The sequence below is a fragment of the Rhipicephalus sanguineus genome, chromosome 1 (genome assembly GCF_013339695.2).
Source record: "Rhipicephalus sanguineus isolate Rsan-2018 chromosome 1, BIME_Rsan_1.4, whole genome shotgun sequence".
Taxonomy (NCBI): Eukaryota; Metazoa; Arthropoda; class Arachnida; order Ixodida; family Ixodidae; genus Rhipicephalus; species Rhipicephalus sanguineus.
In genome coordinates this window covers 339356974-339373600 of record NC_051176.1, presented here as the reverse complement: position 1 = coordinate 339373600, position 16627 = coordinate 339356974, and the positions used below count along the sequence as shown (strand labels likewise).

The following is a 16627-nucleotide window of genomic DNA, read 5'->3' as shown; positions in this document are numbered from 1 at the left end:
AAGAACAAGATACAGCAGCAGGATTGCACAGGTGCGAAAAAAAATGGAAGTGCAGTCACTACGGCACACAATGTATTTCCATGCTCATAACACCTGCTACCGACTCTACAGTTATGACAGCTTCGGTCCAGAAATTATGGATATATATGTGCCATATCACCTCACACTTGAAAAGAGGGTTTATCCCAAGTTTGGCACATGTTCTCGTATTTTCGGGTACCAAAGGCCTTAGTAGTTCAATGTTTTAAAAATATTTACGGCGATAGGTTGTCAAACACAATTATGCAATACAATGCGTTCGACAATCAAACTTATTTCACATTTCGTTAATCATGTCGGGACTCATCAGGGTTCCCCCATGAGTCCCGACACGATTAAAGCTACGTTATTAGGAATAACTTCAACCATTTTACACAGAACACAAAGAATTGAGGATGTTTGGCCATGGTTTGACCAGTGCCTCCTTGGAGGCATTGGTTTGACAAGATCAGAACAAAACTCCACCACTCCACCACTCCACTGTCCAGCTGACCCGGCTGACCGAAGCAAAACCCTCTCGGAGTGATGTGGTGTAATTGGCGCACAACTTAAACAGTTGCCGAAGAATATTTTACATTTGTAATTTTTACTTGTGTTAGCCTACTTGAAATTGTGCGATTTAATTTTGTGTTTTTTGCAATGTGCGTCCGTTAACGCCGCTTCTGGCGCCCTCCAGCCATTACATCCGTTATGGGGGAATTTTAAAACGTCTGACTGCAATTGCTGCGCGCGTGACAGCTCGTGCCTATCGTATCCGTGTGTCACGATCAGCGCAAGCTTTGCGCGTAAGGCTCATGCTCTTGCTCAGTTCAAACAGTTGAAACGGCCAGCAAACCTTCATGAGTATCGACACGCCCAAACCGTGAAGGCGCAGGATTAGCTATGGACGATCCGCAAGTGGACGATAGCTCTCTTGCGGAGTCTAGCTGCTTCGAGTAAGTATACGGATGTTTTGTCCGAACATTAATCGCTGGAGATGTCTAGGTAGCGTGCCGTGACGACTTAACTGTGAGCTCTTGTTTTGAGGAATCTCAATGCACGGTGTTGCTCAAATTATATGCATTTTTTTTTTCATTTCGCGTGCATGTAAAGCTCCTACCTGTTTTCATTCGCAAACATGCATTTGCGTCGAGAATGAACGTTCTGCGAATGCATTCGCTTGTGTTGTATTGGAAATAATCGCGTCGAAAAGCATCGGCACACGGGCGATTTGAATTTCGCCACCGATCGAAATCTAACTGCCACGGCCAGGAATCGAATGCGCGAACCCATGCCCATCAGCATAGCGCGTTTTTGTCGGAAGGATTTAAAGGAGCGATGCGCATCTGTTTTTTTTTTCTCTCTCTAACATACGTGCCTTTCGGTTTGAATGAGTTTCTGTAGGACCCCCTTGCATTAGTTTTCAGAGTTCGCAATCGCAAGCGGCGCGTAGCAAGCACGCAAGTCATACTAGGTTTAGATAGAGCACTTTTTTTTAGTACGTAATAGCATAATAGCTACTAAGAGTGAAATACAGCGCTTTGTAGCACAAGCGGTAGTATTTAAAATAGGCAGTCTTAAGGCGTTGTCTTAGTTTAGTGGCGAATGCATAATAGAGCTATCATTACCTTAGTTCGCTTGTAAAAACTGCGCATTTAAAAAAAAAAAACGAACAAAACAGATAGTAGTCATAATGATCAGTTAATAAAATTACTGTAGTTTATGGCGGCGATGTATTTGTTTCATTATTTGCATTATTGATATTTGTTGCGCTACTCATGCCGTCATAATCAACCAAATACTATCGTGATGGCTTGTTTATTATTATACCTGTCTAATATTTCGTTAAACCGTGCAACTGGTGGAATTTACGTATTCACGCTAAAAATGTTGGAAATAATCTAGGTCAAAGAGTTTCATACTAATATTATGAAACACTGTGGTCTCGTATGTAGTCTCGGTGGTCTCGGAAGTCGGCGCGAGGTGTTGACTGCGCAGGCGCAGAAGAGGACCGGAAGTGCACCTAGATGTATTATTCGTACCATTTTTTTTTTAATCTCGCTCTCCGCTGCATCTTCTCTGCGTCATTTACTGGTCAGCGGTTGCGGTTCTCCACGATGGAACTCAATAATGCAAGCGTCCACTGCATCTTGCCGTCGACGTTAACGCTCACGAGGTGGGATAAGCAATGTTCGTCGAGGCTGGCGGCCAACGGAGAATGCGTCTAAATAGTCGTCGGCAGCCTCCTCAGTGGTCGCATCATCACAGTTACTTCCCACGCAGGTGGAGGTGCGCTTGTAAGTGCCGATTTAGACCTGTTTGCTTTTGATTTGTTGCTGAGCTTTTCACAATGCGTGAACCACGCCGGCTTGCAGGTGGTTGCGTTTTTTTTTTCCGTATTACGTGTATTTCTCGACTTTCGAATAGTGGTTATGTGACAAGGTTACCATGACCATTGGAAATTATTTGTAATGGTACGTTTGTAAAAGTACACTTTAATATTTGGAATGTGTGTGTGTGTGTGTGTGTGTGTGTGTACCACAGGAAAGTCGAAGTCTTGTTTTCGCGTGGTATATAGATTTGTAGTGCAATAACTGCTTTCACGCGTGTTCTTCGCCCAGAGACTCCTTAAGTTTATAAAGATGCTTGCTTAGAGCTTGGAACTCTTTAGACGTGGTAAAGGTGTGCCTGTTAGAGTGCATACTTTTGCATCACCTGCTCATTTTGTGTGTCAAAAAATAGAACTGGAGCCTCCTGGCTCCTGAGCAAAGCTTTAGAGCTTTACATCAGGGTTGATACTGTTCACTTGAATTTCTTGATGGGGCACCCTTACTGGTCCCTCAAATTATAGCCCATTAAAAACCACTATACTTTGAAATGTGGATAATTTTTAGCTCCCTGTAATTATCACTCTGGCACACCACAAATAGTCCTGCTGGCATGTCCATATTGTGATTTTCTACTACCTATAGGTAGGTATAATAAGCAAAATTGGAGCAGGGGAGGCACTTTTTAGTGCATGTGCTTGACTTATTTTTTATACATGCGATGTACATGCTACTTTTCCTATGCGAAAATTATGGTAATTAGAATGATACATTGTAATTAGTGTCTTTATAGCACTGCTTGCTATAATGTGAGCTTAGTTGAACCTAATAGGATATTCTAGGCTTTTGTGTTTGTTAGGGGGGCTTTTTGTGCTGAAATATCTCGTATGGATTTTCACTTTTTCTTTTTGACATAAAATAGTAAAGGCAGTTACTTATATGCATAATGTGAGGATCACATTATTATTTTTCCTCTTGCATGTGTTTGCTGGTTCACCTGGCTGTACTGGCTGTATTTTAGTGGAGCAGAGTTAAAGAAATCTCTTGTGTATAGATATTCAGGTGCATGGTAAAGAACCCAGGCAGCTATAATATATCCACAACCATTTGCTTTGGCATAGCCCACTGTGCATGTTTTGGATGTTTTAATTAATCCTAAATTCAACATTATTCCTCCCAGTCTGTCTGTTGTGGCCAATGAAAGTGCTCACAATAACGAACTATTGGCAGCACTGGTATTTCGGAAAATGCATTCAGTATTTCTTAAATATAGGAAAGGTGCAACAATTGACTCGTTTATTTAGAGTTGAACATTGTGAAATGATTTACCAACGCTCCAAAGTGGTACTAAGGCTATGAGAGAGGTGTAGCTCCAAAGAGACCTCCGGCTCAATTTCGAGCACTTTGGTATTTTTAATGTGCAGTGATTTAATGTACACAAGCACTTTTGCATTTTGCAGCCTTTCATAATGCGACCGTGTGTTAAGCAGCAGAATGTTGTAGCTGCTAAGCATGCTGATAGGTAAAACTGAACAGCCCAAAAGTCTCTCACGCACTTCACAAATGCCACTGAGTGAGAATTGTTTACACCTCACTGTTTGGTAAGACATGAGGTGAGCAAGACTGTGGTGTGGTAAGGACATTTAAATGTACTGTTGACGTGTAAGATTAAGTGAAGACAATAAATTTAGTAATAGCATCAGAATGTGTAAATACTAACGAGATTTGTAAAGAATGTGTAGATCAGTATATGTCGAATTTTAAAGGCATGTCTACTTGCGGAGTGTTTGTTTTGAACGAATGTTGTATTAACCTTCACTCAAATTTTCAGTTAATATTGGGATGCTTCTTAGAGGTATATAAATAATCTGATGTAACATGTAAATGATAGGAAAGTGAACTTGAAACAGGTAGTTATGTTCAAGTTCGGGCTTAATAAGGGGGTGTGGTAGGGTAAATGAGTCAACTTGGTTACAGCTTTATATCTGAGGAACTGTTCCATGTTTTATTGCGAAATTTTGCGTGTTCAATAAGAAGGCCTTTGGCCTTCAATCTATGCGATTTTTATCTTGTAGCTTTTTGTACTTTTTTGTATTTGATACCACATTTTAGACAGGTATAGATTAAATGTACCTTTTCTCAGGAACAAAAAATGGTATGACTGTGAAATTTTGCACGATAATTCCACATGGTAGTGGCATTAATCCCTAGCTAAAAGAATGGATTCCTTCATTTATCTCACTAGAAAAAAAATTATTGTCCTCGCTCTTCACGTGCCGTAAAAGAGACTTTCCAAATAATTTTTTTTCTTAATTATGACTCATACAATTCAAGTTTTGGGTTCAGACTATTTGGAAGGGACTTAAATATAATCTGTGAGAACTTCAGCACAAACGGTCGGATAGTTTTCCAGGAAAGGTACATCACACTTTGAAAATTTTCGAAAAATTGATCACGAGAAAAATGTGTTTTTGTGCTTAAAAGCAGGCGTGGAAGGTGCTCACCACTTAAACCAATGACTACACTTCAAAAGCATCTCTGGTAGGCAGGGCCGGATTAAATGTGCGGAGGGCCCGGTTCAAAAAAATAAGGGGGGCCCCTCGCCCCGCCCCCTTTCTTTCCCACTTTGTCATCTGGTCATGCTTGTGACTTGACGCTTTTTAGATTTAGCTGCAAAGAACACAAGCCATATTTATTCTAAGCCTCTCCGGAGTGTGTAATATCACCTGGGCGTTTTCTTTCTTGCGGAGCACGTGGAGAGATTGTCATCGTAATAATTAACTATATCAGGAGACGAATACACATCGACAGCATTAAGATTTGTCTGGTTCCTTGGATCATACTGAAAGAAGACAAAACTCTGCGAGAAGTTAAGACGAAAAGAAGGAATGCATACGACACTTAGAAGTCCAGTCCAAGCGCCGTGTGTGTTTCTTCCATTCGTCTTAACCTATAGCGTTGTTTACCCTTATTTCAAGAGAGGACATCTTCCCTCGAAAATCAGGGAGCGCCTTTGTGAAAAATAGCTTCCTCTATCTGCTTCAGCTTCACTGATTCGGTAGCGCACGCTTTGGTTGCCTGCGTGCGAGCACTGCCGAAGTTGACAGGTGGGCCTTTTTCAGAAACTGTTCACACGTACTTACAGTAAATACGCTACCAATTGTCTAGCTACTTTTGATTTCATTTCGATATAGTGCTATTATGCATATTGTATATGCCTAGTGGTCACAACAAGTAATACAGATGGTTTAAAATTAAAATGTCTTCGTTTTTAATAAGACTCGAAAAACGACCACACATATTCTCATTTATGCACAAATCGGTCGCTTTTAAACATGTAATAGGGTTACATTTTTGCCGGCAATATTCACTTTCATAGGGCTATAGGAGAAGGAAACACATTCATTGCACACATCTTTTCTGCGTTTAAATGCGGAATATCTTGATATTTTTACGAAATATTTCTTCTTAAACACAGTGTACAAAATTGGTGAACTCTTTCGCAGAAATGCAACCTTGAAATGGGGCGTGTATACCTATTAACATGTTCTCTGTTTTCATTATTCTTTTAAGTAGAGAAAGAAGGTATGTACGTTTCTACAAGCGTTTTCGTGTCTTTTGCTGAGACAGTTTGTTGATCAGCTCTTCAACATTTACCCTCCTAAGAACCTCCGTCTCTACGCTCAGCAGTGACAAATCACTGAGGCGGCTGTCGGTCATCGTTGATCGAAGCCTGTTTTTGATCAATTTCAGTTTGCTGAATGATCGTTCACCAGTGCAATTTGTGACCATTAAGCAAAAAAAAATTCTAAGAGCCACATGGACATCAGGGCAAGAAGCTTCAAGCTTTTCATGAATTAGAAGTTCAAATGTGTTAAAAGAAGTTCAAAAGTGATGGTCAGTTGAAGACCCCCACCACAACGCTCAAGCAATCGCGGTGAAAGTCTGCTGGCGGCCAGATAGTGGATATATGTTGTAGATATTTCCTGCGCACAACCTTTACCAAGTGATGGTCTCTTAAGTTTCCCTATATAACCACCAAGCAGGAATTAAGACAGAACGGCAATGCCAGAAGCGAAGAATCGAACCATTACTCCTTCGGAGTCCTGGCATAATCAGGAAGTTTCGTACCATACAAATATTTCATGGTACGTTGTTTACACTATAATCAAAGCATACTATAGCATACCTATGTGTCAGCTTCATACCGGTTATTTTCATTCAGCGCATTAAACGATATTTCAAACAGGAACCATTCTCTATGCGCCTTCGCATTGCGTGTTGGACCGTAGCTGCTAAAATCCTCATCAGGCTGCTCTATTTGTCCATCCGCTGGATCAGCTCCTTCCCTCTACACGATGCATGGTCTTGGGCGAGTAAAAGGTTTTTACCAGAGACTGCAGAACTGTGAGCTGACTTCAAGATTATGCACGTTATGCAACGAACAACCTCTTAGAAGCATGTATATTGATTATTGAAATAGACAATCTGTTTCTGTCAGGGGAATCCAGCAGGAGGGTTAAACTTTTTCGAACAAAACAACGAAGTCGGCCATTTTTTCTGGCCCTTGGGGGGCCCCCTAAAACCGGAGGGCCCGGTTCATTTGAACCCTTTGAACCCTGGATAATCCGCCCCTGCTGGTGGGAGAATTCGCAATCAAAACTTATGAAAATGGCAGGAAATTAATATATTTAACCAATCTGGCCATATTGATCATAAAAAATATATATACACGCAGAAACAATGATGAAAAACATGTCAACAAACCCTCACATCTGCAGGAGGCACAGTTTGTGGCGCCATTTTTAAATGGATTTGAACGCACCTACATGCTCGCCAATGCATTGTTTTGCTCCTCAGAGTGTATATTACTTTTTAGGAATGAAATAAAAAAATCTGTCTTTTTGGTTGATTTACCCTACCATACTCTCATAAAACTTCTCACTCAAATGCAGTGAAATCATCAGAATTGTGCTTGCTTGAGCTGGATGGTGCATACCAACTTGAAAATAGCCTTGTCATAAGATTACAGCAAGAACATGAGGAGGACCTGCTGACAAGGGAGCAAAAGTATCAAAGTGCTATAATAATAATAATAATTGATGGGGTTTAACGTCCCAAAACCACGATTTTATTATGAGAGACGCCGTAGTGGAGGGCTCCGGAAATTTTGACCTTCTCTAAGTACACGGGCCTCGAGCATTGTCGCCTCCATCGAAAATGCGGCCACCGCGGCCAGGATTCGATCCCGCGACCTGCGGGTCAGCAGTCGAGCACCATAACCACTAGGTCACTGTGGCGGGTGTATCAAAGTGCAGTACAATCCACTTAAAACTACATAATACTATATAACTATACATTGCCACAAGTAGACGCCCGTGTACTTAGATTTAGGTGCACGTTGAGAACCCCCAGGTGGTCAAAATTTCCGGAGCCCTCCACTACAGCATCTCTCATAATCATATCGTGGTTTTGTGACATTAAACCTCAAGAATTATTATTATTATTATTACATTGCCACAAGAGTTAGCCACTTTAGTGACTTTTGCTCCAACTCTAATGCAAAAATAAAATGCATATAATAGTGAAATTTGTGTAAATATGGTCACAAGGGCACATTAGTAGCAATATTCGATTGGCAAACACCATTCATACAAAGCACTTTGGTAAACATTTTGATGATAAAAGATTTGTGAGGGAATGCCCTTTAATATCAGTCACATTCCTTTCAGCTCATGAGCAACAAGACTGGCTTTTTTTCTTCGGTGGGTGTCTACTTATATTGTGCCCATCATTCTGAGGATCTAGCGTTGCAGCACCTATCAACAGTGCATATTGGTATCATTTAGCATGCATTCATCATGAAAATGTTTGGAGAGTTGGGTGTGATCAGTGAAAAATGATAGACGTTAAGGTCCAAAAACAATATACTATTGCCTAAAAAGCTGATGGTTTTTAAAAAATTTTTCTTATCTTTTAGGATGGGTGATGACGTGTTGACAGGCAGGATGGACCAATTAGGTAAGTTGCTCAAGTGCCTCGATTTTTGTTGGCTTTACTACTGTAAAGTGTTCTGCATGGCTTTGTTGAGAGGCTGATATGTGCTTTTGTTTCAGGGAGCTTTCGCTTCCTGATACCTGCTCAACTCCAGTCGCTCCGTGACTACGAGCAGGTGATAATTATTACATTCTCTTGCTTACCAAAGTGATCTTATCTTGCATTTGCTATTATATCTCCTTCAGGCATGAATTACGATTGGCCGCCTGCAAATGTGTCAAATTTACATTCCAAGGCACTCAATATTATATTTCAAGAAAAAAAAGGAGGTAATATATATATTGTTTTGTGCAAGTTTCAGCAATTCATCGTAATTAGCATCTAATTAAAGATCTGTTTATTCTACAGTCAGCCATGTTTTGTTTTTGTATAAAAAGAATAACATATTAAGCCTGGAATACATGTGCAATTTGTTGTTGTTTTTTTCAAAATTAATTTTGAGCAATGAATAATTATACTTTTCACATTGCTCCTGAAATGGCATGTCGTACGACCCTTCAAACATTGTAGTGCCTTCACCAAAGTGATTGGCTGCACTCATACGCAGCACATAGGTTAAGCGAAGACACACAGAGTATGGAGGTGGTTCAATTTACCTTAAGCACAATGTGTCTTGCTCTTTCTTGGCCATTAGTTAAAAAACTGGCAAAAACACTGTGTCTGTGCCTGAAGGGGATATAATAATTTTGTGCCATATTAAAAATATTTTGTGTTAAATGTAACTTTAGTTCATAATACATCTGCTGGGGCAGTTTGTATATTAACCGTTGGACTTACGTACTCACGATTAAAATTTGTCGGCCTTTGGCAGTCCTTCTGTCCACATGTCCTCTTTTATGAACTGAGTGGCAGTAGCTGTGGTAGTGCTATGAGCGCCTTTTGTGCATCAATATATGTGTTGCTGCTGTGTAAAGGTTATCTTATCGAGATGCATTCTTTGCTCAACTGGTGGGCCTTGCATCATTGCGACACCCACTGCTGTGACATCAGGCTACTGGTGGGCATGATTGACTTAGGAGTCAGGGGTGTATCCAGGGGAAGTGGGGGGGGGGGGGCATCCCCCCCCTTGAATTTTTTTTCCCCCATGGGATACAGAGGACAAAATGACACTCGACCCCACTTATCTGCCCGGACCCAATGTCGGATCAAGGAGTTGCCCCCCCCCCCCCTGAAAAAAATTTCTGCCTGCGCCACTGTTGGGAGTAGGTTATATTGGACCTTGATGGTGAGCTAGAATGGTTTATTACAAGAAAACACTACCACTTAGTATGGAGATATATGGAGATATATCTGTAAATGCAGTTGTGCTTGTATTTGGAAATCGGAAATTGGAAAGAAAGGAAGGATTCCTTTTTGTCTTTGTATGCCAAAGATAAATCAAGCTTCGTTAATCTACTAATAACTCAATCTGTAGGCTATGAGTCGGTATCGTCACCACCACCACGAAAAAGCACTGTGTTAACAGGTAACCAAGGCATCTTCGCAGGTGCTATGAAATAGCCAGCTCTGCCCATTATCCATTAAGAAGCTGTTTACCTTAAAATGCCATCGAGCTACCATAAAGACCTTGGATTAGGTCAGTTACACTGCAAAATTTTGTTTTAAGGGAAGCTTACTGTATATTCATAACCATAGCTTGAATACGTCTTTTTGTTTTCCAAATTTATGCTTTAAAATGTGGTAAGCTCAGCTCTTATCGAAGGGAGAATGCAGACACACACGCTTCAGTACTTAAAGATTAGTGCGATGAAAGGGACATAATGCTGTGGAATAAAGTAGTGTAGCTATTGTGATCTTCCTGTTGACTGTGTGCACTACAACAATGTGTGTCCAAGTGGCATTATATGCATTAGCACAGCTGTCATGGCATGGACACATCTGGTGTCTTTGAGGCAAAGGAATGGTCCCGACTGCTTAGCTTTGGAAAAAGATGTGGTCACTTTACACTTCAGTTGTCTTTGACATTATATCATGAATAGATATGAATTTTTGTTTTTACACCTGAATATTGGCTGTTACCTTTGTTTTAGAGTAAATAGAGTAGCATCTCCGTGATACGAATTTCAAGGGGGAGCGAAAATATTTGTATCGCCCTAAATTTCACATTGCCAAAAAAACTAGAAAAATTCATTTTCAAACCATGATATAAACACAAAACGCTTTTTTTTTTGTTGAAAGAACTCGCGTATGTCTTTCTGAGACACATGCGAATGAACCAATAAGGGACAGTGCAGCTGGCTGCCGCGAATGCGTGCGTCAGAGCTTCGCTTTAGACCAAATGAGAACTAAGTGCCGTAGACCGCTCCACCATAGTCACAAGCGAATGACTGGAACGCCGAAACACTTCGTGCCTTTTTACAACTTTGTTGCCTTTAAGCTACCGCTGCCTTAGCTGTGTACTTTCGTAGCTGCATAATCGCTATTGATGATTGCGTGGAAAGCGACCGCTGTTTTGTACGCAGTGGTTGCGGCAAACTGTAGTTTCGTTTTCAATCCGTGCACACAGGCTGTGTGCATGCCTTCAGAACTACATCATTGCTATCTGTGATCGCGTCTGCTACGGGTTTGTCCACAGCAGTGGCGAAAGCATCATTGCTTTGACTCGGTGAGCGTTGGATACGCATGTATTTTCGAAGTTTCGTAGTCGCCATATGTGATCGCGTTGATAGCAACTGCGGCTTCATCAACAGCGGCTGTGGCAAACTATAACCACAGTTCTGACTCTATGTGCACTGGCCGCACGCATACTTCCGAAGCTTCCAGAGCCTGTTGCTCTCCGCTGTCGCTTGACTGTTTTGCTGCTAAAGTTCTTGTCACCCGTCGCAACACGGAAAAGTGTTCGGAACATCCAATTTTTGGCCCATTGGACACAATGGAATTCGGCCGGGGAATTTTATGAATTCGCATCAGCCGAGTTCGTATCACCGAGGTTCTACTGTATTTGTATGCATAGGCGCGTGCACAATTCTAGAGACCATTCAAGCGTGTGCCAAACTGCATTGCTACACCTTCTGACGGTTTTACAGCTCACTTTGAGAGCCTGTACAGTGCAGGCATGTCCTTTTCTACCTGCCACTTTGATCGCTTCAACTGCGCAGGCATTGGAATGTAGAGGAGAGCACAAGGACTTCTGCAGTCGATGTGCAAGTGCCAAGTGATGATATTATGACGAAAGTATTTCACTTGTACAGATGACATATTTTTGTAATGATATATCGTTGGACGGGTACTTTGACGGTTACGGCAGAAGTGATATGCTGCACTTCATCCCACATTCTTGTGCGCACAGTTGAAACTGTCAGAGTGGCAGGTTGAAATGGACGCGCATGCACTGTACACACTCTCAGAGTTAGCCATAAAACTACCAGAAGGTGCAGTGATGCAGCTTATCATGCACTCTCGTAGTCTTTAAAATTTTGCATGCGACTGTACATTGATATTTGACACCAATGTTTCGTACTATTCACAACCAATTTGAAAATGTCGCTGAATACCACTAGCGTAATGTAGTCGGAGCTTAGTCCCAACAGTGTGCTTGTGTGAACTATGAAAGCATGTGCAGGTGACCTTGCAAGGCTGTACATCAAGCTATACTAAAGCTGCATCAACTGCACCATTTGTAGCTTAGCAGCTATCTCGGTCAGCTGTTTAGCCTTGTGCAGGGCTGTATAGGGCATTGGGACTGTTCACTGAGTAATCACTGAGTCACAAATAGTCACTGTTCCTGCTACATCCAATGGTGGGGATGCGCAGCTCTATTGAAATTTATTCTTCGATTTCAAATGGCAAAATTTAATCCTGGTGTCAATATGTTTGTGTAGACAGGCCTAGGTCGGAAACATATTGTCTACAGACCATCAGGTGAACGTCGGTTTATACACATTAGCATCCTATCTGTATTAATATTGTCTTAGTGTGGCAACACCTCGGCACATTTTTAACATAGCTTCATGCAGATGAGCACCGTGCATGCAAAGGAGTTCCATTTGATCACTAGGCATTATGGCCAAAAAGACAGAGCATTGTTGCCTGGAAAAGCAGCTGATTTTGTTCGAGCTAGCTGTAGGATAAATAGTGCCGGTTTTCCTCTCCTTTTTAATGTATTTATTCTTTGAAGTAGGTGCACACGTGTGTGACGATTGCAGCTGATCGAGATAATTGCAGTCTTCTTTGATGGCAGATGGTTTTGGCCTTTTTAAATAGGTTTTTCTCCTTAATCACCTTTTACCATATCCATTTCTTGCCATACACACACAGGGTGTGTACAGGTTAAAAATTGTTTTCAGGGCCCCTGAAAGTCCAGGAATTGTTGTTCTCCCTAGAAAACCTTTGAATTTCATGAAAGTGGTTTCATGGTTATTTGACCCACTTTATATGGTTACCAGCATGAAACTGGCAGACTCGTCAGTATTGGAAACAATACATTTGAACTTGGAAGTATCACGTTTGGATGAGATCGCAGAATAATTTCATATATTGATAATTCAAATATTGTAGATATGAAACAGAAGTAAGAACATTCATGCTTTACTGCATGACTGTTCTTACCATTGTTTGTGTGCTTTACCGTGCTACAGTACTGTGTTACTGAGAAGCACAATAAAGCAAAGCCATCATTATGAAGTGCAAATAAGGCCCTTGCTCTATATATTCAAACACACATCTTGCTAGTTTATTCTCCATGGCATGTAATTCCCCTCAGATTCAATGCCTCATTTATGTAGTGTATGCAAAATTTCTCAGTTTTCTCAGTACAAATGCTCTTGATAACATAATTACAGCACTGTTTGAAGAAGTTCTCTTGCAGTGGTGCAGCACCGATATTGAATGTATCAGTCAACTTTCTTGATTCACATGGGTAGTACAGTGCTATGCTGTTGCATGGGATTTCCAGGGGGTATTACTACTGTTTTATGCATACAATAATTCTATATATTCATGCTTGATATATCTTGGCTGGACAGCGTAAGAATTTAAAGCCTCTACAAGTGCACGTGCAGAACTGGAGAAACCCACAGTGGAAGAGAGTGAGGGACACCAATGCTCGGTGCTGGTTTCATTCCTCTGTTTGCACAGATTTTGTTCAGTCCCATCCTAATGCTCGTTCCACTTCCCACACATCAATTTGCCTACTCCTTCTACTTTTATCTCTTGGCTTATCTTATGAGAACTTCACGCCAAAAGCTCCTACACTTCTGGTGCTTTATTTGGTTTGTTTTCTCTCATTTTGTCAAGCAAGTAATGCATGAAGGTTCATTTATCTGACTCATGCCACCATTTATTTGCAGCATAACTCCAGAACATCACTATACTGTTCAAGGAAGTCTCAGCAAGGCAACATAATTGTGAACCATCTGAAGTGTTTTGGAAATGTTTCTGTAGTAAAGGAGTACAACATGGGATGCCACTTTGCACCCTTGAAAAATGTTTGACAGGGTCTTGAAACTTATTGAATACCCTTGAATTTGTGCTTCTGAAACCTGCACAACAAACCTTGCATACAGCAAGCACTTGTTCTTGTGTGCAATCAGAAATATTTTGTTAAAACCTGTGTCTTTTGCCATTTGTAGATTGCAAGTGCTGAAATGCTTACTTTGAGCCCTAAGATATATCCTTTTAGCAGCCTCATTGGGGTTCCATACTTGCTGCCAGGGAAAGGATGTCTGTTGTTTATTGACAGGAAATGACGAGTTCATGATTTTTATCTTATTGCATCTATATGTTTACAGCACATCATATTGCTTCGGCGTGACAATCTGCGGTTACGGTTGCGACTTTACTTCCTGGTGAGGCAGGACCACTATGAACCCATTGAAAATAATCCTGATGCTACTGCACAGCTCACAGAATTGGTAGGTACTTTCATGCTTGATGAATACAGGTTCGAACAGTTTTTCAGGACACTTCACTGAAATGGCCATTGGGAATTCGCCTTTTTTTTTTGCACACAATGTCATAATATGATCCTTTCGTAAACTGGTTGTAACATAAAGAAAATCAAGAACCTCTGAACTATGTGATGTTAAACTTGTGAGATAAATCAAAAGCAACTAAGTGTGTCTGATGAAGTCAGTAGCAGATTATGTGACAATATTTATGTGTGGCCATGAACTGGCAAATTAGTTCTGCAGAAGTCCGCAATGCAGAGGAAGGTTCATGAAAAGGCAGAATTGTCATCCACCCATTTGGAGCACAGAGCTACAAAGGAAACCCATGTGATTTGTTCAGAAAGAAAGCTTCAGAGGTGAATCCTGATCTGGAATTTGAACCTGGGACCAATTCCACTCTGGCATGTTGCTTCACCATATGAGCTGAATCTGCTCCCACTTTGTGAATCTTCCAAGAAGATTGGTCCTGATCCTGGTCATGGATGGTTTGTACCTTTGTGATACAAATGGGTGGATGACAATTTTTCTCATTCATGAACTATTCTCCATCTTGCGGGCTTCCGCATCCGCATAGAACTGCTTTGCCTTATTTAGTGTCCCTCCGTTTTTGGCACTTTTGCATCATTCGACCTACATAGAGTTCTGGTAGTGCCTGCCTCTACTTGCTAAAACAAGGTACATCTGAATGAACAGCTTTAGCACTATTATGAGTCTTTTTCCTAAGCAATAATTTATCGCACCAATATCGAGGATGGCTGACTTGACGAATTTGCTCTAACGTTGCGATCTGCTAGTCTCCTAGTTAGTTTGTGTCAGTGAAAGTCTCAGAAGAATGCTCATCCTGGCTTCAAATCCTGGCCCAGGGTGAATTTTGCTTTGACTGAAAGCCTTTCCTTACTGGAACACATAAGTGGGGATTAGCTTTGTGCTTGTTACGAATGGGTGGGTGACGATTTTTTCCTCTTGTGTCCATAAGCTGTAATATTGCATTATATGCCACATGATCGGATCCTTAATGAAATGTGTGGGGTACTTGTGTAGCCTTGCCTCGCTAGTCATGGTGATTTCATTTTGATTGCAGGTGTCTTTCATTATTTAAGATGGTGCTTCCAGACTGCCCCTCATTTAGCAGTGTAACAGCGATGTTCAGATTTAGAATGGTGTTGTTTTCTGCCCTTGACTTCCTGGGCAGTGATGTGATAGCCGCGGCAAACTGCGCCAAGTGTTGAAACCTGCTACATCCTGCTACATTTCAGCAAATATCTCGTAATTTGCACCAAGGGTGCGCCAAGATGTCATTTTTGCAGCCTTTTGAGAAAAACCATACGACAGGCACTTGATATAACTAATTGATCGATCAAAATTTACGCTTATGTGCGCAAGGTTTTTTTCAGCAGTCCACTACATTTCTATAGTCGGGTGAAACTTGGGAAGACGGGAGAGGCGTAGTCCAGGGGACCGAAGCATGACAGCTGATTGCCTCCGCGGCTAAAGAAGTAGTTCCACTCATGTTCTCAGCTGTGCTCTCCAACATCACGGTTACTGTCTGTCCAGCTCATGACGTCAATGTAGCGCACGCGCTCACTAGTGCAGGCTTGTGTGCATCCACTTTTGACGTGGCCGCTGCCTTCTAAAGATGTACAGGACTATAGAAATAATTCGGTAAAATAGATGTTAATGTTTCCTGCTGAAAGGAGTGGAGGGGGGGGAGAGGCCTTCGTGCATTTCTGTCAAGCAGTGCCAACTACCCATACTGCGTAAATAAAGTTTTCTATGGCTACTACTATCTCTTTCTGCAACATAACTTTATAAAATCGAGTAAATAAAGTTTCTAACTGTTGCGAAGTTCGATAAAAGTGGCGCAGTTACAGGTTTTTGTAGGATGGCAGCCTCTGACTTGTTTCATTGCATTAATTACAGTGAGCAGTTAAGTGTATGTGCTTGAAAAGACCGCTGTTTTTTTTTTTCCCATAAAAAGTGGTATTACTTTTCGTTCTAATTAACTTGAAGAAGAGGTCATGTTGTGTGCTTGTTTTAATACGGTACTGCGATCAGGATTTAACATTTTCAGCTGGGACAGACGCCTGTGAAATTTTGCTCAGAAGACGAGTCGCAGCATATGTATACAGCTGTCTCGATCCTGCTTCTCGAGTGCAGCAAAATTTCATGTTAAAGAACTTTACGATGCCTTCAATTACTGCGAATTTCATTAAACACAGCGAATATCTAGGCACAAAGGACCAGTTTTAAGTATTAAACCTTGTATTTCGTCCACAAAACTGCCCACAAAACAGCAGCCCAACGATTCTCTTCATGAAACGCGACAGCATTAGCTTT

General features: G+C 41.3%; 1 protein-coding gene across 1 annotated transcript; it reads left to right on the top strand.

Moving 5' to 3' along the window:
- Positions 1–745: 745 nt before the first annotated feature.
- LOC119384354 (uncharacterized) lies at positions 746–15519 on the top strand. The gene is made up of 5 exons (XM_037652468.2): positions 746–974; positions 8326–8366; positions 8462–8517; positions 14132–14254; positions 15391–15519. Exons 1-5 carry the CDS (start codon positions 922–924, stop codon positions 15517–15519), a joined length of 402 nt encoding a protein of 133 aa, XP_037508396.1. The 5' UTR covers positions 746–921.
- The last annotated feature ends 1108 nt before the right edge of the window (positions 15520–16627 follow it).